Raw genomic sequence first — 25,142 nt, forward strand, 5'->3', positions numbered from 1 at the left:
CACTCATGGTGCCCTGTGTGTGTCAGAGTAGAACTGTACGCCACAGCGTTTTCAGTGAGTGCTTTTATCTTAAGTGGCTCTGCAGGCCTTTCTTCCTATGCACCTGTTGTTGTTGTTGTTGTTGTTTTTAAGTACCATCAAGTCGATTCTGACCCATAACGACCCCGTATAGGGTTTCCAAGGAGCAGCTGGTGACCTTGAACCACCAACCTTGCAGTTCAAACAACTTTGCAGTCTGAGCCCACAGCGCCACACCAGGACTCCATTTCCTTTAATAACTGAGCACATCCACTGTTTGTATCTCGCTAGGCCTCCATCATTCTGTGACTATGCTACGGGGCACGCTAGATCCATTTACTCCCCAGTAGCAGATCACATTCACTGCCTTTTCTCATTCAGAGATCACGGTTTGCAGATCCTGTTTCTGCTGAGAATCGTCCATATTGTCATGGAAAGCCGACTGACTGCACCCACGCCTTCCTCAGCAACAACCACTGTGTGTCCCTGCTTGACATTTGGTGGTTTTCTGTTTTGTTTTGTTTCAGGAAAATGGCACCAGGGGGTGAACTGTGTGTCTCGCGGGGACCACTGCCACCACCCTTTAAATCACGGGTTCGACTACTTCTACGGCATGCCCTTCACGTTGATCGACGACTGCCACCCAGACAGGCCTCCGGAGGTCGATGCGGTGTTTCGGAGGAAACTCTGGCTGTACACACAGGTCATGGTTCTGGGGGTGTTGACACTTGCGGGCTGCAAAGCTTTGGACTTGCTCCCCATCCCCTGGAAAGCTGTCCTGGGTCTGGCCGGCCTGGTCGCCTTGTTTTTCCTCTCCTGGTACGCCAGCTTCGGGTTCGTGCGACGCTGGAACTGCGTCCTGATGAGAAACGATGAGGTCGTAGAGCAGCCTATGGCCCTGGAAACAGTAACCTTCCGGATGCTGAGGGAGGCAGTGGCCTACATAGAAAGGTACCCAGATGATGCTCGAGTCATCAGAACCTCTGAGTCTTTGTTTGTAATCTTGTGAAGCAGGGCTGAGGCAGCCAGCCCTCGACTCTTGGAGACCTTGAGTGAGAGAAAGATGAGGCTTTCTGCTCCTGCAAAGACTCGGAGCCTCAGAAAACCCCGTACAGGGTCGCTGTGAGTCAGAACCCACTCGACGGACACGTGACAACAACATATCCGTATACAGGGAGTGCGGTGGCTGGACTGAGAACCACAAGGTTGGCAGTTCAAACCCACCTACTGCTCCACAAGAAAAAGATGAGGCTTTTTGCTCCCTTAAAGACTGACAGCCTCGGAGATGCTGTACAAGGTTACTATGAGTCAGAACCGACTCAACGGCACGTGACAACAACAGTGTTGTACTAAGGAGCACGGGCCGGTGGTGCAGGGGTTAAGCACTTGCCGGCTAACAGAAAGGTCAGTGTTTAGAACCCAGGAGAAAGATGAGGCAGTCTGTTTGCATGAAGTCCTGGAAAGCCTCTGGAGTGAGTCTGCTCTGTTGTATAGAATTATTATGAACCAGAATTGAAGTCCATGGCAATGAGTGGCTTGTTCTACTGTGGTGCTTGTTGTGATGCTGGAAACTATGCCATCGGTATTTCAAATCCCAGCACGGTCACCCATGGTGGGACGATTTCAGCTGTATGTTCAGACTAAGATAGAGTAGGAAGAAAGTCCTGGCAATCTCCTTCTGAAAATCAGTCAGTGATACAGCCTGCGGATCATAATAGAATATATTCTGATACAGTACTGGAAAGTGTGCCATCAGTATTTCAAATCCCAGCACAGTCACCCATGGTGGGAAGATTTCTGCTGTATTTTCAGACTAAGATAGACTAGTAAGAAAGTCCTGGCAATCTGCTTCTGAAAATAAGTCAGTGATACAGCCTGCAGCTCATAATAGAACATACAGTACTGGAAGCTCTTTCATCAATATTTCAAATATCAGCAGGGTCACCCATTGTGGAGCAGGTTTCAGCCGAGATTCCAGACTAAGATAGAGGAGAAAGAAAGTCCTAGAGATCTACTCCTAAAATCAGACAAAGAAAGCCCTATGGGTCACAACAGAACATTGTCTGATATAGTGCTGGGATCTGTATCGTCAGTATTTCAAATTCCAGCAGGGTCACCCATAGTGGGCAGATTTCAGCAGTGTTTCCAGACTAAGAGAAACTAGGAAGAAATGCCTGGCACCCTACTTCTGAAAGTCAGCCGGTGATGACCCTATGTATAATACAGTACTGGAAGCTATGTTATCAGTATTTCAAATACTAGCATGATCACCCATGGCTGAACAGGTTTCAGCAGTGTTTACAGACTAATGTAGACTAGGAAGAAAGGTCAGGCAGTCTACTTCTGAAAAATACCCAGTGAAAACTCTGCGGGTCACAGCAGAACATCGCTCATGATAACGTTACATCAAGAAAAAAAAAAAGTCCCCACTGCCATGGAGTCAATTCCAACCCAATGACCCCTGACCCTCATAGGACAGGGTAGATCTGCTCCCTGTGGTTTCTGAGACTAAGTCTTTAGGGAGCAGACGGTCTCATTTTCTTCCATAAGAGCAGCAGGTGGTTTTGAAACACCAACCTTGTGGTTAGCATCCAAGCACTTCACCACTACACCACCACGTCCTTGTAGTATTTGAAGGCATTCAAAGCACACAGCAGTTGCAGCAAAGAAGTTGAGTACACCAAAGATTGTGGAAATAGTGTAGGAGCCTCAAGGTATCCTTCTGTTGTATAAACCTCACCATGAGTCTGGGCCTACTGCAATTAACACGACAACAGTAATGATGTAACAATTCCTATTGAAGCAGATACTTTGAATACCATCAACAATCAAGGGTGTCTTCTTGTTTCAGAAACAAACATGTGCCGTTTCTCCTGTTCGTATCATTGTTGCATGTTCACATCCCCCTCGTTACCACAGAAAAGTTTCTTGGGAAGAGTCTCCACGGCTTATATGGGGACAACGTGGAGGAGATGGACTGGGTAGTCGGTGAGTCCACTATATTCAGCTCGCCCTGAGATTCTGCTTGGAGAACATGCCACCACGCAGCCATCTGGCCAAAAACTACACTGTGTAAAGAACAAAAAAGTCAGTAAAAAGGGGGGAAATACGTTCGCCTTTCTGGTGGCGCTGTAGGATAACATTGGATTGGTAACCACAGTGTCGGCTGTCTGCTCCCTGTCGGAAGCTCTGTATAGATAGGGTCACTATGAGTCAGAATTGATTCGATGACAGTGAGCTCCGCTTTTTAAGTTTTGGGTCATTCATTTAAACGGATCCCTGTGGCACAGTGGTTCAATGCTTGTCTGCTAACAGAAAGGTCAGTGTGTGGTGGTCGTGGTGGTTTCGACGCCTAGCGACCCTATATAGGGTTTCCAAGGCTCTAAATATTTATGGGAACAGTAAAGCTCATCTTTCTCCCACAGAGGACTGATAGATTCTAATTACTTACCTAGTGGCCAGCAGCTTAGCTCATAATCCATATGACTTTAGGGCTCCTAGCTTTGCTATATATGTATCTATTGTTGCCATTATTGTTGTTGTTAAGTGCCGTTGAGTTGATTCTGACCCATAGCGACCCTGTATAGGGTTTCCAAAGAGAAGCTGGTGAGCTTGAACCGCCGACTTTGCAGTTCAATTGGCTTTGCAGTCTGCCGCATTAACCCACAGTGCCACACTGTCAAATTGGTTCCGAATTGTAGCAACCCTGTATAGTTTCCGATACTTTAAATCTTCCAGGGAGCACAGTCTCATCTTTCTCCTGCGGAGCAGCAGGCAAGCTTGAACTGTGAACCTTATTATTTGCAGTCCAGTGCTTGTCATATGATGCCACCACACTCCTATATATATCTATACTTGTCGTTGTTGTTGTTAAGAGCCGTCAAGTCAGTTCCAACTCATAACGACCCTGTGTCAGGTTTCCAAGGAGCAGCTGGTGGGTTTGAACCGCCAACCTTGTGGTTGGCAGTCCAGTGCTAATTCTACAGCACCATACCAGGAGTCAGCTACATGGAGCCCTGGGCTGGTTCTGTAGGATCCGCACTGGACTGCGAACCACAAGGTCGGCGGTTCAAAGCCACCAGCTGCTCCACAGACGGACGATGAGGCTTTCTGCTCATGTAAAATATTTATAGCCTCGGGAACCCATACAGGGTCAGTGTGAGGCAGAGTCCACTGAATGTCCCCACCAACAGCCTTGGAAACCTTATTAGACAGTTTCACTGTGCCCTACAAGATGACTATCAGATTCAAGCAGCGGGCAAGTACATTTAGGGTTTTGTCGTCTCTGAAAGGAGCCCTGATGGTATGATGGTTAAGTATGTGGCTGCTAATCAAAACGTCCGAGGTTTGAACCCACCCCCAAGCTGGAGGAAGATGAGGCAATGTGTTCCCATAAAGATTGTTGCTGTTGTAAAGATTACAGGTTTGGAGACCCTGTGGGGCAGCTCTCTCCTGCCCTTCAGGATTACTGCTTTGGGGGGGGGGGGGCGGAATCTACTCAGAGGCACGGGGTTCCCTTTATCTATTCCTTTACTGGCTGGCCTTGGGTGCTTTCAAGTTGATTTCAATTCATAGCTACCGTGTAGGGCACAGAGGAGCCGCTCGCCCCATAGGATTTCTGAGGCTGTAAATCTTGACCGAAGCAGACTGCCTCATCTTTCTCGCCTGGAGCCTCTTCGTGGGTTCAAACCTCCAACCTGTCAGCAGCTTAATGCTTAACAGCTGTGGTACCAGGGCTCCACGTATTCCTAATTAGTTAGCCTCATTTTGCACAAAATCCATCCAGGTGTGGTGCGGTGGCATAAAACACTGGACTGCAAGATCAGTTTGAACCACAAGGTCGGCGGTTCAAGCCTACCAACCGCTCCTCAGAAACCCTATACAGGGTCCCTATGGGTCAGGATCGACTCAGCAGCACTTAGCAACATGTTTCTGCAAAACCGACTTTATAAAATCAACATTAGAAGCTTCCAAGAGTGCTGTAAGGATCATGAAGACACCCAATGACAGCTTCTTGTTGTTAAGTGCTGACACATAACAACCTTGTATAGGGTTTCCAAGGAGCGGCTGGTGAGTTTGAACTGCCGACCTTGTGGTTCAAACCAACATTTTGGTCCAGCGCTTTATCCCAGAGCACCACACCAGGATTCCAGTGACGTTTATTGTTGTTGTTGTTGTTGAATGTCGGTGAGTCACTTTTGACTCATAATGACTCTGTATACAGTTTCTAAGGAGCGGCTAATGGGCAGTTCAAACCCACCCTCAGGCACAGACTCCAACACCATACTAGATATAAATATATAGCTATACACATACATGTGGTTCAGTCGGTTCCAACTCATAGCAACCCTACATAGGGTTTCCTAGGAGCGGCTAGTAGGTTTGAACCACCAGCCTTTTGGTCAAGTGCTTATCCTACAGCGGCACAACTCCTGTTGTTAACGTTGTTGTGAAGTGCCATCGAATCAGTTCCGACCCATAGCAACTCTGTATAGGGTTTCCAAGGAAAAGTTGGTGAGCTTGAACCACTGACCTTGCGGTTCAAACCGACTTTGCAGTCTGGCACATTAACCCAGGACTCTGGCACCCCCTCCTAGAGTTCTAAAGTAATGTAGATATTGGAATGTTTGCCCGTGATTATCCTATACCCGAAGACAGTGTGGCGATACGCTGGACCAGCTAATGAAGCGCATGATTTTGTTGTCCGTTGCCGACGGGCAGGCTCCCACTCATGGCAACCCCATGTACTCCAGATCCACACGTGGCCCCGTCCTATGACTTCCTCACCTTGGCTGGTGTGTTTGACTTCATTGCCGTGGAGTCCCAGTGCCTCCTAACATCACAGTGTTCATCTTCTAGTGTTCTCTTGTGATGCAGAGGATTTTCAGTGGCTGATTGTCACAAGAAGATCTCCAGGCCTTTCTTCCTAGTCTTAGGCCAGGAGCTCCACTGAAACCTGTCCACCGTGGGTGACCCTGTTGGGATTTGAAATGCTAATGACATAGTTTCTAACACTCTATTAGACAATGTTCTGATGTGATCCACAGGGTTTATCACTAGATGATTTTCAGATGTGGATTGCCAGCCTTTTCTTCCTAGTCTCTTTCAGTCTGCAAGCTCCACTGAAACCTATCCAACATGGGTGAACCGGCTGGTGTTTGAAATACTGATGTGATAGCTTCTAACTCTGTATCAGACAATGTGATCCATAGGAGTTTTAGTGTCTGATATTCAGATGTAGCTCGCCAGGCCTTTCTTCCTAGTGTGTCTTAGTCTGCAAGCTCCACTGAAACCTGTCCACCGTGGGTGACCCTGCTAGGATTTGAAATGCTAATGACATAGTTTCTAGCACTCTATTAGACAATGTTCTGATGTGATCCACAGGGTTTATCACTAGATGATTTTCAGATGTGGATTGCCAGCCCTTTCTTCCTAGTCTCTTTTAGTCTGGAAGCTCCACTGAAACATGTCCACCGTGGGATTTGAAATTTGGTGGCATAGCTCCCAGCATCACTGTACCCCACAAGCCAGCACAGTAGGACAGACTGACAGATATGGGTGGAAAGAGGCAACGCTGTTGTTGATGTTAGGTGTTGTTGAGTTGATTCCTACTCACAGCAACCCCGTGTACAATAGAACAAAATACTGCTCCATCCTCATAACTCTTGTTAAGTTGGAGTCCACGGTTACAGCCAGTGTGAATGCATCTGTTTGGGGGTGGGTCTTCCTCTTTTTAGGTTGACTGTCCACTTTGCCAAGCATGATGTCCTTCTCAGGGGACAGGTTCCTACAGATCGGGGAGTAGTTCTCAGGAATCTGCAGTGAGCGGTACAAACGTCCCGTGTGTTTGAAAGCCTTCGGTTTCAGTGAAGTGACTGTGTTCTCCACGAATAAATTGCTGTCTGCAAGTTCTTCTGTGTCCCTGCTACATCCTGGAACCTCCCGTGCCCAAACCCACAGATGCTTACGGTGCGCCATATGGCTTCCAGCAGTCTCCCCCTCGTACTTAACCATGGACTCACAGAAGCGAAGCGGGCAAACAGAGACTTAACAAGCTTGCAGTGCACCGCTGACAACAGACTGTTTTCAAGAGTCTCTTCTGTTTTCTGAATCTATGAGGTCTTTGTGCCACACTTTGACAAGCTCAAACGGTTAAATATCAGCTGCTCATCACAAGGCTGGAGGTTTAGATCCATCCATGGCACAGGTGCCTTGAAAGAAAGCTCTCGCAATCCAGTTTGTTAAAAATCAGTCACTGGAAGCCCCACACAGCACAGTTCCACTCTGACACACAAGGGGGCACCACTGTGAATCAGAATGCACTTGTATATCACAAGGCGTCTTTATGAGCTAGTGTGGCGCTGTGAGTTAATGCGCCAGACTGCAAAGCCATTTGAACTGCAAGGTCGGCGGTTCAAGCTCACCAGCTGATCCTCAGAAACCCTATACAGGGTCGCTATGAGTCAGAACCGACTTGACAGCACTTAACAACAACAACTTGGTTATGAGTCGGGCTGCCAACCACAAGGTCAGCAGTTCAAAACTACCAGATGTCTGTGGGAGAAAGATGAGGCTTTCTGCTCCAGCCTCGGAAACTCTATGCAGGGTCATTATGAGTCGGAACCGACTCCACGGTACTTAACAACAACCACTGAAAGGTTGAAGGTTCAGTTTCCCCTTACCCATCCAAGGTGCAATGGAAGAAAGGGCTGACAATCTAGCTTCAAACACTTATCCCCTGAAAACTTTATGGAGTACAGTTCTACTCTGACACACACAGGGGCGTCGTGCATCACAAGAGAACTCAGTGAGTGTGTTTGTGAGCAATTCTATGGTTTCAGGACAGTTAGCCACCTTTGTATATATTGTGCAAGAAAGGTTAACCCAGTCCAGTACTAACAAAGGGTGAAGGTTCAGTTCTATCCAGAAGGACCTCAGAAGAAAGTCCTGGCAATCTACTTCCAAACAAATCAGTCCCTGCAAACCCCGTGAAGCACAATTCTACTGTGACACACACGGGGGCGCTGTAAGTGGGAATAGACTCTGGTAGCTGGTTTATGTTTCATGTTTTTGTTGAGAGGGGAGAGGGAGCACTATGTGATTAATGTGATAAACAAATGACTACTGGCGGTTCAAACCCACCAGCCGCTCCTCGGGAAACTTAGACAAGGCCTTTATGAGTTGGAACCAACTTGATGGCACATCACAACAACAACAACAACCTTCATGATTGTGGTTTCTACTTATGATTGCTAACAAGAGATGCCTCATCTGGAAACAGGAAGGTAATATTGAATCTGCTGAGTTTTGTTTTATTTACATCGTCCTGAAACAAATCTCTTTTTGCCTGTAAAGGTGAAATTCTTGGTGCGATTGAAGAGAATGGTTTGAAGAATTCAACGTTCACATACTTTACCTCAGACCATGGAGGACATTTGGAGGCGAGAGACGGACATAGACAACTGGGGGGATGGAATGGAATTTATAAAGGTAAGACTGAGGAGCATGGGGGCGGAGGGAACAGAAGGACAGACTTCAGTGCATTACCAGTGACACCCACCACCGAGGAAGGAAAAAGAGTTTGATCATCCAAAGAGCATTTATTAAGCACCTATAATGGTTACTAGTCGGGCTGTGAACCTCAAGGTCAGCAGTTGGAAACTACCAGCTGTTCTGCAGGAGAAAGATGAAACTTTCTGCTCCTGTAAAGATTTACAGCCTTGGAAACCCTGTGCAGGGTCACTATGAGTCGGACTCGACTCCACGGCACATAACCACCACATGCAGTCCTGGTGTGGCGCTGTCGGCTAATGTGTCAAACTGCAGTCATTTGAACTACAAGGTCGGCTGTTCAAGCTCACCAGCTGCTCCTTGGAAACCTTATAAAAGGGTCGCTATGAGTCGGAACAGACTCCACGGCACATAACCACCAACAACTACATATATGTGTGTGTGTGTGTAGCATCCTGGTGTGGCACTATAAGATCAGCACTAGGCTGGAAACCACAAGGTCGGCAGTTCAAACCCACTAGCCACTCCTCGGAAACCCTATATATATAGTAGGGTCAATATGAGTTGGAACTGACTCGACAACATTTAATAATAACTACTCATACATATATATGGAGTGCTGGTGTGGCGCTGTGGGCTAATGCGTCAGACTGCAAAGTCGTTTGAACTGCAAGTTCGGTGGTTCAAGCTCACCAGCTAGCTGCTCCATCAGAATGCTATACAAGGTCACTATGGGTCAGAATCAACTCAACAGCACTTAACAATAACGTATATATATTTGTTTGGCTAGTCCATGAATCTTGTTGACTTGGTTGTTATATAATGACATCAGTTCACAGCTGCTGCATGCACCCAGTGCATGTATGCAAGCCCCGATTCACTAGAAAATTCTAACAATGGATGTCATTGGTTTACAGGAGGCAAAGGCATGGCCGGCTGGGAAGGAGGTATCCGGGTCCCTGGAATCTTCCGATGGCCGGGGGTACTGCCCGCCGGACAGCTGATCCACGAACCCACCAGTCTGATGGATATTTTCCCCACGGTGGTCCAGCTGGCAGGCGGCCAGATGCCTCAGGACAGGTGGGTCCAAGCTGCAACCACCAGCCCCCGAGTTTCTGAGATCTGGCCTTTCCATTTGTCACATTTTGGAGGAAAAATATTTCCGATATGACAGCATCTAAAAACAATTCCGACTTCAACTACGCCTCCCACCCCACTCACTGGCTATGAGTCTATTCCAAACTAGAGCTTTACCCATGTAAGTGATTCTGGGTCTTAGAACCTTGATGATTACAAAGGAAGAGAGTCAGAGTCAGGGTAAGGTGGGCATAGGCCAGCTAGAATTTGGGAACGAGCGGTAACATCTCAGGGTCCCTGGATGGTGCACACCATTTATGAACGACTTCTGATAAAAGGCTGGTGATTCAACCCTGCCTCTCCCATCGCCCGACTCCCGGCAAAGCTCCGTGGCAGTCTGTCCTCATAAAGGTTGGCGGTGGTGGTTTGAGGTGCCATTCGAGTTGGCTTCAACTCATAGTGAGCGTATATGCCAGTGTGAAACACTGCGAGGTCCCGCACCATCCTCACACTCACTGCTAAGTTTGATCCCGTTGGTGTTGCTAGTGCGTCGGTCCGTCTCCTTTTCTGTTGACCCTCTAACTTGACCAAGCACGATGTCCTTCTCCAGGGACCCGTCACTCCTAAGAAGATGTCCAAAGCACGAGAGACAAATTCTCTTCATCCTCGCTTCTAAAGAACTTTCTGGCTGTACTTCTTCCAACACAAACTTGTTGATTTTTCTTACACCCTATGGCCGATTTGAAATTCTTCAGCAACATCAAAATCTAAAGACTTCAATTCTTCTCTGGTCTTCTGTATTCACTGTCCAGCTTTTGCATGCATATGAGGTGATTAAAAATACCATAGCTTGGGTCGGGCACATCTTAGTCCTCAAGCTGACATCTTTGCTCTTTAACATGTTCAAGAGGTCTTTGGCAACTGGTTTTGTCGTAAACATGACAATGTTGGAAACCTTATGGAGCAGTTCTACTCTGTCACATGGAGTCACTAAGCCACAGTGGACTCTGGCTTAACCTGTTTTGCTTTGGTTTTCGGTTAAGGTTTGGCATTAGAATGGGACCAGGGCAATCTTGATATTTTATACTGAATGAGATGCTTTGGTGTGACCCTTCCTGTTCTCTTCCCATGTCAGGGTCATCGATGGCCGCAGCCTCCTGCCCTTGCTCCTAGGGTCTGTCCAGTATTCGGCCCACGAGTTCTTATTTCACTACTGTGGGATGCACCTCCACGCTGCCCGGTGGCACCAAATAGACAGTGAGTATCACGTCCTCCACCTCAGAGGGAATGGATCTCTCCCCTCCATCCAAAAAGGCTCATCCCCACAGTGAACAGAGTGGGGATCCCAGTGGTGAGCTGCTGTGACAGTCACAGTTCTAAAGGGGAAGCAGTGTCATACGCCTGTGAAGATAGAATGGCAAGTGTGCCTCGTGTTCTCAAGGTGGCTGCTGCAGCTCCAGGCAGCATGCAGACATTCCAGGTGGCTGTAGCAGGAAGTGTGTATATATGTGTGTGTACACATATGTGTTCGAGTCTATAGTTAGAAACATGTGTGTATGTGTACTTAGATGCGTGTGTGTGTGTACATATACATATATACACATATATTAAGGGTATTCAAAAAGTTTGTGCAAAAATTAATTTTAAAATGGTGGGATATTCAACAAACTTTTTGAAGCACCTTTGTATACGTTGTATATGCACACACACACACATATATATATATACACACACTCACAGATAGATAGATACAAAGATGGATGGATGAATAGGTAGGTAGGTAGATAAATAGATATATAGATAGTTGGATGGATGGATGGATAATAGATAGATAGTTACATAGATAGATAGATAGATAGATAGATAGATAGATAGATAGATAGATAGATGTGATAGACAGAGTGAAAGAATGATACATAGAGAGAGAGAGAGATGATAGAAAGACAGGTAGATACAGCGCTGCTACGAGTCAGAATAGATTTCTGACATGGCACTATAGGATCAGAACTGGACTGTGAATCAGAGGTTCAAACCCACGAGCTGCTCCTTGGAAATCCTCCACAGGATCACTATGAGTCGGAACCAACTCGATGGCACTTAACAGCAAGAGGATGAGCAGAATCAGTGTGATGGTGTTGGGCTTTGATTTGGGCTTTGACTATAGCTCCATGTATCTGTCTCAGTTCTGTAATGTTGCACAGGGGGTGCCTTTAACACAGAGAAATTGATTCTCTCAGAGTAGAGGTGTGCTGCTATAGGGTAAGCACTGCACTGCAAGGTCAGTGGTTCATACTCACCGGCCGCTCCTTGGAAACACACATAAACACACACATTCTCATATATTTGTAACTATATACCGAAACATATATTATACATGTTTGTACACACACAAACTTCCTGCTACAGCTACCTGGAATGTCTGTGTGCTGTCCGGAGCTGCAGCAGCCACCTTGAGAACACGAGGCACACTTGCCATCCAGGTAGCACTTACTTACTATAACAGCATACTTACTATAGGAGGCTAGAAGCCCTAATTCAGAGCACTGGCTCTAGGAAAGGCTTTCTTTCTGTGCTGGTTCTGAGACAGGTCCTTGTCTTCTGTCAGCATCTTTTGGCCCAGCATTCCTTGGAAATGTCAACGTGTCTGGGCTACAATCCTCCCCTGGATTTAGTTGCTTCACAGAGCAGGGACTCCAGGCCCAAAGGATGCTTCCCCACTCCCAGCTCTGCTTTCTCAGTGGTAGTGGGCCCCTCTGCGCTCAGCTCCCTTCTTCTCTCCTTTTATCTCTTATAAGTAAAAGATGTTCTAGAGCTCAGGGAAAGTTGTCTTAGATTGTGTCTGTTGTTGTTGTTAAGTGTCATTGAGTTGGTTCCGACTCATAGCAACCCTGTATGGGATTTCCTCGGAGCAGCTGGTAGGTTTGAACCACCGACCTTGTGGTTTACAGTGCAGTGCTGATCCTACAGCTCACAACAGGAGTCCCACCCTTAACCCTCTTCCTGGTTTATCACACCAGGTCACATCATGGGGAATCATTACATAACTGCCACATCCCAGCATGGTTCCGCCAGGAACAGAATTAAACATCTGTTCCTCAGAGCCACCCACTTATGGGATTTCTACTTGAATAACACTAGAAGACCCTGACACCCCTAAATATCTGGGTGTGATCTGTGCACGCAGCATCTTTGCAGATGTTGTTGTGAACTGCCGTCGAGTATGGCCTGGCTCATTGAGACCCTGTATAGGGTTTCCGAGGAGCGGCTGGTGGGTTTGAACCACCGACCTTGCGGTTAGCAGTCCAGTGCTGATCCTACAGTGCCACACCTGGAGTCCATGTGATGATGTGGATTTCTGCACCCCTGACCAGATCCTTGTTTCCGCGCAGGTGGAAGGGTCTGGAAGGTCCACTATGTGACGCCCCAGTTCCACCCCGAGGGTGCCGGGGCCTGCTACGGCCGGGGTGTGTACCCTTGCTCAGGGACAGGCGTCACCCACCACAGCCCACCCCTGCTGTTCGATCTCTCCAGCGACCCTTCCGAGGCAGAGCCCCTGTCCCCTGACTCGGAGCCCCTGTACGACACAGTGATCTCCAGGGTGGCGCAGGCTTTGGAGGCGCACCGGCAAACCCTGAGCCCCGTGCCTCATCAGTTCTCCGTGGGCAACATCATCTGGAAGCCTTGGCTGCAGCCTTGCTGTGGGACCTTTCCTTTCTGTTCCTGCAAAGAGGATGAAGCCAGCACCCCACCAGGGCCAGATCCATGAGTAAGGGGAGGGGACGCAGAGACAGGCACCTGCTTCTCTCAGCCACCCTGACCCCGAACTCTACATATGTACGTGTGTGCCAGAGGGTTTCCAGCAGGAAATCACCAGGCCTTACTTCTGACGCACTTCTGTGTGGACTTGAATCTCCAGTGTTTGTGTTTGTAGCTGAGCAAATTCACGATTGGTTCCACCCAAGGATTCCATGTGGAGTCCTGGTGTGGCGCTGCTAGAAAAATCACCAAACAGCAAGGTCGACGGTTCAAACCCACCTGTTGCTCCTCGGAAATCGTAGACAGGGTCGCTAGGAGTTAGAGCAGACTTGATGACACTAATAACAACAACAGGGACGTCATTTACAGGTATGTTGTTGTTGTTGTTGTTGTCGTTAAATGCCACAGAAACAATGTGGACTGTCAGCGACCCGACTGCACATCACAACAAAACTCTGCCTGGTCCTGAACCATCACCATCCTCACAATCCTTGGTCGGTTTGAGCCCACAGTGCCCGTCCCTCTCATTGCGGGTCTTCCTCTTTCTCCCTGACCCTCCACTTTGCCAAGCGTGATGTCCTTCTCCAGGCACTGGTCCCTCCTGATAACATGTCTGAAGAATGAGATCAAGTCTTGCCAGGAGTATTCTGCCTGCACGTCTTTCTCTATTTGTTGTTTTTGTTAGGCATCGTTGAGTGGGTTCCAACCCTAACGCTAACCCCATGCACAACAGAACAAAACACCACCTGGCGCTACACAATCTTCACAATCGTTCCTACGTTTGAGCCCATTGCCGCTGCCACTGTGCCAATCCATGTCATTGATGTTGTTATTGTTAGGTGCCATCGAGTCGGTACTGACTCATAGCGACCTTATGCACAGCAGAATGAAACACTGCCCAGTCCTTCGCCAACCTCACAATTGTTGCCACGCTTGAGCCCACTGATGCTGCCAATCCATCACATTGGGGTCTTCCTCTTTTTCTCTGAGCCTCCACTGTACCAAACATGATGTCCTTCTCCAGCGACTGCTCCCTCCTGACAATATGTTTGAAGTATGAGAGATGAAGTTTGGCCATCCTGGCCTCCAAGGAGCACTTCTTCCAAAACGGATCTATTGGTTCTTGTGGCAGCCCATGGCACTTTCGATATTCTCCTCCAACACCATAACTCAAAAGCATCAATTCTTCTACGTCTGTCTTCCTTATTATTCACTGTCCAGCTTTCGCATGCATATGAGGTGATTGAAAATACCATGGCTTGGGTCAGGCGCACCTTAGTCCTCAAGCTGTCATCTTTGCTCTTCAACACTTTAAAAAGGTCCTTGGCAGCAGATTTGTCTTCATCCTCCATCTTTTCTCAACCCTCCACCTTGTCCCCGCCCTCCACCTTGTCCCCGCCCTCCACCATGGCCACGCCCTCCACCATGGCCACACCCTCCATCTTGTCTCTGCCCTCCACCTTGTCCCCGCCCTCCATCCTGTCCCCGCCCTCCGTCTTGTCTCCACCCACCACCAGCTTGCCTCCCTCGTCCCCATCTTGTTTTACTGAGTTAAATTTTGTAGTTGTTCATGATGAAACAGACAGGTCAGTGACATGATGAAACAGTCAGTTCTCGCCTTCGATGCCGGAAACCCGGATCCAATCCCAGGGCCGCTCATGTGCAGCACCATTCATCTACTACGTCATCAGTCTTTCCAGACAAACTCAGACAAGGGAGCAAGCCTTGGCAATCTGCTATAAAAACACAAGTCTGTGAAAACTCTGCAAAGCACAACAGCCAACAACAACAACAATGAGGAATAAGTGACAGGACTGGGACAGCGTTTCCTTTCTTTGTGCATGGGGGTCTCCATAACTTGGGGGACAAACTTCATGAAAACTAACAGCAACACTATATGTCTTACTTCCTTGCTCGTGGCTAGAATAAAACTACCGCAAGGGGGAAGCTGTATCAGAACTTTATGCTGTCACAGTTTAGGAGGCAGAAGTCCAAATTCACGGTGTCAGCTCTAGGGGAAGGCTTTGTCTCTCGGCTCTGGGGAAAGGTCCCTGTCTCCTTTCAGCATCTACAGGTCAGCGTTTCTTGGAGATCTCAGTGTGGCTTGGAATCAACCTTCTCCTGGATCTGGGAGCTTCATAGAGCAGGAAGCCCAGGCTAACGTTCTTCTTCTTTGGTGGTAGTTATTGTTATGTGCAGTCAAGTCGGTTCCGACCCATAACGACCCTATACAGGGTTTCCGAGGCTGTAAATCCGTATGGGAGCAGAACGCCTCATGTTTCTCCCATGGAACAGCTGGGAGTTTCCAACTGCTGACCTGGCAGTTCACATCCCCAGATTCGATTCCTAGTAGGTCCCTCTAAATTCTGCTTGTTTGCTTAATCTCTTTTATATCTCTAAAGAGATTGATTCAGAACATAACCTAGGCCTGTATATAGCATCTAGCCTCCTTAACATCGCAGGACTGAGGATTTACAACACAATGGATCTTTACATCGGTAACTACAGCTAATTACCTACACCAGACTGATCACATCAGATCACATAAACTCCTGTGAATCCACCAGACTGATCACATCAGGTCGCGTAAACTCCTGTGAATCCACCATAAGTAAATGCCACTCACGGTGCCCCCGTGTGTGTCAGAGTAGAACTGTGCCCACAGGGTTCTCAATGGATGATTTTTCATAAGTAGATCTCACTCATGGTGCCCTATGTGTGTCACAGTAGAACTGTGCTCCACAGGGTTCTCAGTGGATGATTTTTCATAAAGTAGATCCCACTCATGGTGTCCCCACGTGTGTCAGAGTAGAACTGTGTTCCACAGGGTTCTCAGTGGATGATTTTTCATAAGTAGATCCCACTCATGGTTCCTCTTGTGTGTCAGAGTAGAACTGTGCCCACAGGGTTCTCAGTGAGTGGTTTTCAGTAGTTACCAGGCATTTCTTCTTAGGTGTCTCTGAGTGGACTGGAACTTGCAAACCTTTTGGTTAACAGCTGAGTGTGTTCCAGGTGTGCACTCCCTCCCTCTCCCCATACTGCTTTCCTCCCCGCCCCCACTGCCACTCTTCCAGGTCTTGGAGGAAAGAGGTTCTTTACAGCTGCCCTGTGTTTACCTTGAAGGACCAGGTCACACTGACTTTTGACAGTTGTCCCAGATAAGAACAATGTTTGTTTTATGATGGGCTGTTTAAAGCCCTAAATGCCCGCAGCTGAGCCCAGGCTTGGCTTGGGTCCTAATGGTTTGCTGTGTTGAAACTGAGTTAACTAGTTAGACTGGTTTATCCCACTGCCAGACACGTGTGTGTGTGTGTGTGTGTGTGTGTGTAACCCCCCCCGACACACACACACACACACACTCCACTCCCACCCCACCTCATGCCTCAGCGGTCACACTAGGAACACCTGGTGGTTCAATCCATCTGAAAAGCGGGTAGGGGGGCTTATGCTGGGCTGTCTCAGAGTCCCCAGGGCTGGTCTGCAAGCTCCCACATGCCAGGTCTCTGTCTTTCTGTCTGTCTGTCTGTCTTCTGTCCGGTTTCTCTCTCATCCTTTCTCTGTCTTGCTTTGCCTTATGTTTCTCTCTTGTCTGCTTCCTCATTTCCCTTTGTCCTTTGTCCTTCTGTCTCTCTCCACCCTCCTCTTCTCTCCTCCTTTTCTGTCAGTATCTCCCTCTCCATTCCAATATCTGGAGCCCGGCTGTGGCGCTGTTGGAAAACCAGAAAGTCGGTATGAACCCCAAGATCAGTGGTTTCTAACCCACCAGCCACTCCTTGGAAACCCTATACAGAGTCGCCATGAGTCAGAAGGGACTCCATTGCACTTAACAACAATTCCTGTCTCTGTCTCCCTGCCTGCGCCCTGTCTCTTTCCCATCTCCCCCTCCCTCGTGACATAAACATGGAGTCCTGGTGTGGCACTGTAGGATCAGCACTGGACCATTAACTGCAAGGTCGGTAGTTCAAGCTCACCAGATGCTATGAGTTGGGACCAACATGATGGTACTTAACAACAATATAATATAAACATTTCCCAAGCACTTCAGGATTCCTGAAATGGATAAGAGTCCGTCGTAATCATGACTCTTGTACCCATGAATACATCAAAACATTCTGATCTCATCATGCCTCTTTCAGTTTTCTAGAATACGCTCATACGGACCTCCTCCCTCCTTCACAAAGATAAGGAAGTCAGGAAGTTCCTAGGAAATCTAAACAACACCATTAACCGTTAGACTCAGCATTGAACACACCACCTAACAACAGCAGCAGACACGTGTTCATTTATTGTTCAGCAAGGTAGACCATATGCTGGGTTATAATACAAACTCTTAGCAGAAAAATAGTAGTATATTCATTCACTGGAATTAAACACAGCAATAAATTCTGGTATGTGTAACAATACAGATAAAATCTAATAGACAGGTTAATTGGATAAAGTTACAATATACGTCATATAGTATACGTCTGATTGTTGCTCTTAAGTGCAGTTGAGTTGGTTGCGACCCTATATAGGGTTTCCGAGGAGCTACTGGTGAGCTTGAACCGCCAACCTTATGGTTCTAACTCACTTTGCATTCCAGCGCATTAGCCCACAGCACCACACCAGAAGTGCATCACAGCCCCAGAAGCACTACAAAGCATCGTTATGAAATAGAACTGACTCGATGTCACACAACCAGTACCATCCTATGAAATTCAATAAAGGACAAACGTCATCTCTCAAAATACTGGACAAAACACTTGTTATTCCTAGGGTGACTATCAGTCAACTGGGGAAAGGGCTAGAGGGAATCTTGAGTTCAAAATCCAGTGATACAGAGTTCCCTGCAACTCATTCTGGCCCTACCTGACAGAGGACAACTGTCTGATAGAGTTTCCAAGGCTATAAATCTTTATGGAAACCAACTGCTTTCTCCCTCGGGACAGTTAGTGGGTTTGAACCGCCCACCTTGAGGTTAGCAACCCAGCACGTGCTACCAGAGTTCCTTCTCTGATCACAGAGAAGGTTATAAGCTCTGTCCAGATACAAAGATCTATCGCATTGTACTCTTAAGATTAGCAGACATTACACATTTTAGAGGAAAAAATATAGTAACTGTTTATATTTGTCATTTTCAAAGGTACTTCACTTTTTACGACTGACGTTTAGAATCATTAGTATAATCCTGTCTTTTATCGTATCAAACCGGTCTCTCTAGGGTGGTCAGTACTTGGAGAGATCAGACTGGGTTTGCACAGTCTGTGCCCAGTTTGTAAGGAAAGATACCTGCGATGAAAGAGATGACAACCTTGCAACAAAAGCTAGAGACTTCCAGAATGTTAAAAGAGAGCAAATATTTATCAGGAGCGGAGACATTCTTTCTCTAAAGAACATAGTGAAATGTTTCCAAATAGTCAGATGCACATAAAATTAATTTTTTTCTGCTCCCCAAGGGTTATCCACGTTGTCTGAAATCCACGTTGCATATGAGACACGCGTTGAAGAGAGCTTTGGCTTTTCTACGTGAGGAAATCAATACAGCCATGACACGGGGGGAACCACCGAATACTAGGGTACCCAGTTACATCGCTCTCTGTTTCCGCACGGAGCGTCTCTACTGTTGCTCCGAACGTCCCGGAAACCCCAGGCGGAAGTGGTGGAAGTGGTGTCGTTTCAGCCCGGGTGAGGAGCGTTTTGAATGGGTCCCGGCTGACAGTGACCGCAGAAGCGGGACGGAAACACACTTTGTAGGTGTTTTATTAGACGGCCCAGAGGTTTACAGCCCAGGATGGGAGGCCCGTGAAAATAATGAGCACTCAGGGCCCCGAGTCCGTCCTTGTGAGGAAACTGCGTCGGTTGTGCGGGGCCGGGGCGGGGTGGGAAAGGAGCCTTCCCTTTGGGGGTCACCGCCGGCTCCGAGGCGCCGACACCCGGATTCCCGCCGCCCCTGTTTCCGCAGGGAGCAGAAAAAAAATGTTATTTTAGGCGCATCTATTTGGACTCGGACAGGATTGGGGCTCGGGGTGTGGGTGGGTTTGGGGGGACCTGAGGGCCGGGGTCCGTAAGGCCGCCCTACCCGTGGAGGGGGCTGCTGCGGTGGATGCCGGTCAGTCGGTTCCGACCCACTGCGACCCTGTGAGAGGCTTCCGAGGAGCGGCTGGTGGGCTTGAACCGCCGACCTGATAGTCCAGCGCTGATCCCGCAGTGCCCCCTCGGGCTCCCTGCCGACCCCGGGGAGCCCCTCTCGGGTGGTCGTGAGGCGAGTGGCCGCCAGGGTTGTGGTTCTGTGCAGCGCAGTCGGTTCCGACCCAGAGCGACCCTGTGAGGGGAGATCTTCACCGAAAGCCAGACCTTTCTTCCGCGGAACCGCTGGGTAGGTTCAAACTGGTGACCTTGAGGTTAGTAGCCCGACTCTTAACCCCTGGGCTCCCAGAGTAGGCAGGTGCTAACGTGTAAGGAGCTCTGCTAGCGTAGTGGTTACGAATCGGGCTGCGAACCACAAGGTCGGCAGTTCGAAACTACCAGCTGCTTCGCGGGAGAAAGATGAGGCTTTCTGCTCCCGTAAGGATTTACAGCCTTGGAAACCCTGTACAGGGTCACTATGGGTCGGAACCGACTCCACGGCACATAACAAAAACAGCAACGTGTACTGAAAACCTGTTCCGATTTCTGCAGGTTTTACACGTTTAATTGTGAAGGTGCCGGTGAGTCGGCTCCAACCTACAGCAACCCTGTGAGGGGGTTCCGAGGAGCGGCTGATGGGCTTGAACCACCGGCTTTGCAGTTCAAACGGTTGTGCAGTCCTGAGCTGTTGTTGACGCACAGCGCCACACTGGGACTCCTTTTCTCTCCCTCTCTGTCTCTCTCTATGTGTATTTATGTTGTTGCTGTGAAGTGCCAGCGAGTCGGATCCGACCCATAACGACCCTGGATAGGGTTTTCCAAGAAACAGCTGGGGGGGCTTGAACTACCAACCTTGTAGTTCAAACGGCTTTGCAGTGTGACGGCATTAACCCACAGGGTCACATTAGGAGTCTCTCTCTCCCACCCTTCTTATGTGTGTGTGTGTGTGTGTGTGTGTGTGTGTGTGTATACACATGCTATTAATATTAAGTTCTGTCAAGTTTTAGCTGTAGGATAAGCATTGGAGTCCTTACCACAAGGTGGGTGGTTGCAACCCACTAGCTACTTCACGGAAACCCTAGACAGGATGAGGATGAGTTGGAATCCACTAGACAGCCTTTCACAACAATTTAGAAATACAAAGGAACCATAATGACTTTATTGAGAAAACTTGAAATATTTTTTCCTAAAAATTCACCCGTAGTGATATTAAATGGCCCTGTGGGCTAATGCATGAGACTGCAAAGCCATTTGAACTGCAAGGTTGGTGGTTCAAGCTCACCAGCTGCTCCTTGAAAACCCTGGTCAGAACTGACTCGGCAGCACTTCACGACAACATTGATATTAAATAAGGCACAGTGTTGTTACCTGAGCCCACAACTTCAACGTTGGAGCCCTGACTCCCGGGAGGACGTTAGGACCTAGTGGTCCAGCCTGGCCAGGCCTGGTTCCTTTTCCCGCTCTGAGATGACTAAATTCCCCACTGTGGCATCTTGTTGTCAGAGAGCAGAGGCCGCTGCAGCCGCAGAAAGAACCCAGGGCTGTGCTCTGGAGTCTGGAGCCTGTTCTGCCTTCAGTGCCTGGTCCTGAGCCTGAGAGGACGCCAGAATCCTGTCAGTCCGTGCTTACTCAACCCTGTCTCCTCTCATCCTCCTTCCATTCCAGGTCCCAAGTGTGGTGCCGGGAGAGCCAGTCCAGTCCAAGCAGCTGGGTTCCTTTGGTGACCATCTCACACATCTGTAAATCACAAAGACTGATTCCAAGTGGCTGTAGCCAGGAGATGGTGAGTTGTTACAAGAAATGGGTTCTTTTACCACAACTGGGTGAGGCTGGATATGAACTGTGGGAGACCAGCTGTGTTGTGGGACTATGATCCCCCCAATGAAGGGAACAGAGGAGACCAAGGGCCTCAGCCCCAAGAGGCACCCTAAGGCCCTGCTCCATTGGGCCCATCTTCAGTACATACATGGCTTTTCAAGATTGGATGTCTGGGTCACCATCCTCACGTGACACTCAGAGGAGGCCCCATGGGCTGTCACCATCACCACACTGGGCCCTGGAGCTCTGACCAGAGCCTGAACGTGGAGTAGTTTTGTGTAGGGTGCAACCAGGCCCTCTCAGACCATCTTGGTCACGCCTTTCTTATCAGTTTTCTTGGCTTCACTCCCAAACACTGGAATGTTTTCTCTGCAGTTCTGAAACCGCAGCTCTCCCTCTCTGATCATGATCAGCATTAGACAAGGTGTTATTGAGAGGTTCTGTGTGGTGGTGGTGCTGTCTTGATGTCCCTAAAGGTATGAAGTTGGGGACAGTGAGCCCTGCTGGATTCTGTGTGGGCTTTACAGTCCCATTGTTCTCCCCCGGTGGAGCATGCTTTTGCCTTGAGACGATCAGGTGTGTAAAAGCATGAATCCACAGCTAGGTTCTCTTGTTCTCCCATCTGTGCCTAGTTGTGAGGTACCATCAAGTCAGCTCTGACTGATTCACGGTGACCCTGTCCACAACAGAACAAAACACTGCCCAGTCCTGCGCCATTCTTACGATTGTTGTGATGTTCGAACCTGTTGCTGCTGGCATTGTGCCAACCCATCTCTGGGGTCATCTTCTTTTTTACTGACCCCCCACTTTACCAAGCATGATGTCCTTCAGGGTTTGTTCCCGCCTAATGACATGTCCAGGAGTCTTGGTGTGGCACCATAGCATAAGCAACTCAACCTCCAAGTTGAGGAGCTGAAACTCATCAGTTGCTGCTTGGATACCCATATAGGGTCGCTGTGAGTTGGAACCAACTCAACAGCGCTTAACAACAACAACAACAACAACATGTCCAAAGTATGTGAGATGAAGTCTTGCCATCCTGGCTTCTGAGGATCATTCTGGATGTGCTCCATCCAAGGCAGATTTGTCTATTCTGGAAGTCCAGGCTACTTTCAGTATTCTTCACCGACAGCATCATTCAAATGCGATGGTTCTTCAACACTCTTTATTCCTTGTCCAACTTTCACAAGCATATGAGGCGATGAAAATACCATGGCTTTGGTCATGTATGCTTTAGGATCCACATGTTTGCTCTTGAACACTTGAAAGAGGTCTTGGTCCAGTAGATTTGCTTAATGCAAAATACGTTTGATTTCTTGACGTCTGCTTCCACAAGTGTTGATTGTGGAACCAAGCAAATTGAGGTCTTTGATAGCTTCAATCTTTTCTCTATTTGTCATGGTATTACTTATAGGTCCAGTGATAAGGATTTTTGTTTTCCTTTCATTGAGGTGCGATCCATACTGAAGACTCTTATCTTTGATCTTCATCAGTAAGTATTTCAAGGCCTCTTGGCCTCCAACAAGTGAGGTTGTATCATCTGCATATTGCAGGTTGTTAATGACTGACTCTTCCTTCAATCTTGATGCCACATTCTTCATAGAAGCCAGCTTCTCAGAATATTTGCTCAATTGAATAACCATGGTGGAAAGGTACAACCCTAAGGCTCACCTTTCCTGATTTTGAACCAGCCAGTATCTCCTTGTTCTGTTGGAATGACTACCTCTTGGTGTTTGTACAGGTTCCTCATGAGCACGGTTAAGTGTTCTGGAATATCATTCTTCACAGCATTACCCATAATTACATAGTTTAATGCCTTTGCATAGTCAATAAAACACGTCTTTTTGGTATTCTCTGCTTTCAGACAAGACCCATCTGACATCAACAATGATATCAACAAAGGATGATGACCCACATCCTTTTATGAATTCATCTTGAATTCCTGGCAGCTCAGTGTATTTCTGTAACTATTTTTGAATTTTTTTCTGTAAAAATTTACTTCCATGTGATATAGTGATATTTTCTGATGGTTTCTGCTTCCGTTGGGCCATTTCTTTGGAATGTGAACAGATACGGATCTCTTTTGATCAATTGGTCAAGTAGGTGCCTTCCAAGTGTCTTGGTGTAGATGAGTCAGAGCCTCCAGTGCTGCATCAGTTTGCTGGAAGGTTCCATAATTCCTAGAGCCTGGTTTTTCTCCAGTACCTTCAGTATTGCTTGGACTTCTTCCTTCATCATATACTAACTATCTCTTGAAATGACTGAACATTGAACAGTTCTGTTTTATTTTTACTAAAAAGAATAGATAATATTCTCTGTTTTTAGCCAAGATTCATCTGATGTCAACGGATTGTTGTTCAGTGCCGTTAAGTCTGTTCCGACTCAGAGCGACCCTGTATGTGGTTCTCGAGGAGCGACTGGTGGATTTGCTCTGTCGATTTGGTCTCTTCACCCTGACCTTATGCGGCAGTACAATGTAACGGCAGGACATCACCAGGTAGTCCCTCGTTTACATCCTTTTCTGAATCCAGCTGCAGTTTCTGGCAGCTTTCTGCCCAGGTGCTCCTACCATTGCTTTTTAGTGATCTTCAGGAAAAATTCTAATTGCTTGTGATATTTATGATGTTGTTTGATAGTTGGTGTATTCTGCTATGTAAACTTTCTTTGGATTGGGCACAGATAGGGATCTCTTCCAGTCAGGCACTGTACAGTTGCCTGTTTCATAGAAGTGGGGACTTGCCGTATTGGTCCCTTGTCAGTAACTTCTTTTACTCAGCATAGCTTCAGTATTCTTCCAGATACATCCATGCTTGTATCTGTTGGTAGTTTCTCTTTTTAACATTTATGTTGTTAGGAATGTAAGTTGTTTCCATGGTTTTGGCTGTTGTACATAGTGCTGCATTTGAATATTGGAATACAGATTTCTGTCTGATTTTCTGCTTCTGATTCTTTTGGGTTTTTCCTAGAAGTGTTATTGCTAGGCCTTGTCGCATTTCTGTAGTCAGTGTTTTAAGGAACCGACCGCCATTTCGGCAGCTGCTGTACCATTTTGCCTTTAATGCTTCCTTCCAGTTTCTCCACATCTTTGCCCAAACTTGTTGTTTTCTTTATTTTTCCTTCTTCTTCCTGTTTTAAGGTTCGTTTTGCTGGATACAGAATTCCAGTTGAATTGGGATTTTGTTTTTCTTCTCAAGCCTAAATAGTTGATTCCACTCGCTTGGCTTTCAATGTTTCTTAAGACAAGTCTGATGTATTTCTTAACCTTGCTCTTTGACAGGAAGATGAGTTTTTTATGGCCCCCCACCCCCAGCTTCTTCCAGTATTTTCTCTGTGATTTGGTGTAATGCAAATACGATATTACCAGGGACAGTGTTAAGGTATTTATCCTGCTTGGCATTCCCTGAACTTCCTGATTCTTTTCATTGGTTGGTATTGTTACTTTTCTAAATTCCTCAGATTTTATTACCGCGAGGATTTCTTGTGTCTCTCCTTTCTGGTCTGCTGAGTTTGTGATATGCCCCCACTCCCCTTGTGAACAGTTGGTCAGTTCTTAGATAGTCGGCTCCATTGTTTTCCATTCTTCCGGACCTGTCTTTCAGATCTCTGGCTTTTGTCTTGTTATTTCATAGACTTGTTACAGTTACGCTTTTCTGTGAGTGCTTTTCAGTTCTACCAATTCTTTTCTCTAGTTTCCACATCTCTGTTTATACGGTTATGTTGTTACATATTGTATACTCTTTTAACAGCTTGGCACGTTTGTACGTATTACATACCTTGTTAACGCTTGGCGTATTTGTTATGTATTACATACCTTGTTAACGCTTGGCGTATTTGTTATGTATTACATACCTTGTTAA

General features: G+C 47.4%; 1 protein-coding gene across 1 annotated transcript in view; it reads left to right on the forward strand.

Annotated features, from left to right (window-relative positions):
- Window positions 1-13,372, forward strand: part of ARSD (arylsulfatase D) — a 24,412-nt gene extending 11,040 nt beyond the window's left edge. Inside the window, exons 5-10 of the mRNA XM_006877242.1 lie at window positions 546-969; window positions 2,870-3,006; window positions 8,374-8,508; window positions 9,447-9,609; window positions 10,742-10,863; window positions 12,996-13,372. Of these exons, the coding sequence (XP_006877304.1) occupies window positions 546-969; window positions 2,870-3,006; window positions 8,374-8,508; window positions 9,447-9,609; window positions 10,742-10,863; window positions 12,996-13,372 (1,358 nt within the window). The remainder of the gene's footprint in view (window positions 1-545; window positions 970-2,869; window positions 3,007-8,373; window positions 8,509-9,446; window positions 9,610-10,741; window positions 10,864-12,995) is intronic.
- The last annotated feature ends 11,770 nt before the right edge of the window (window positions 13,373-25,142 follow it).

This window comes from Chrysochloris asiatica, unplaced genomic scaffold (assembly GCF_000296735.1).
Source record: "Chrysochloris asiatica unplaced genomic scaffold, ChrAsi1.0 scaffold00446, whole genome shotgun sequence".
Taxonomy (NCBI): domain Eukaryota; kingdom Metazoa; phylum Chordata; class Mammalia; order Afrosoricida; family Chrysochloridae; genus Chrysochloris; species Chrysochloris asiatica.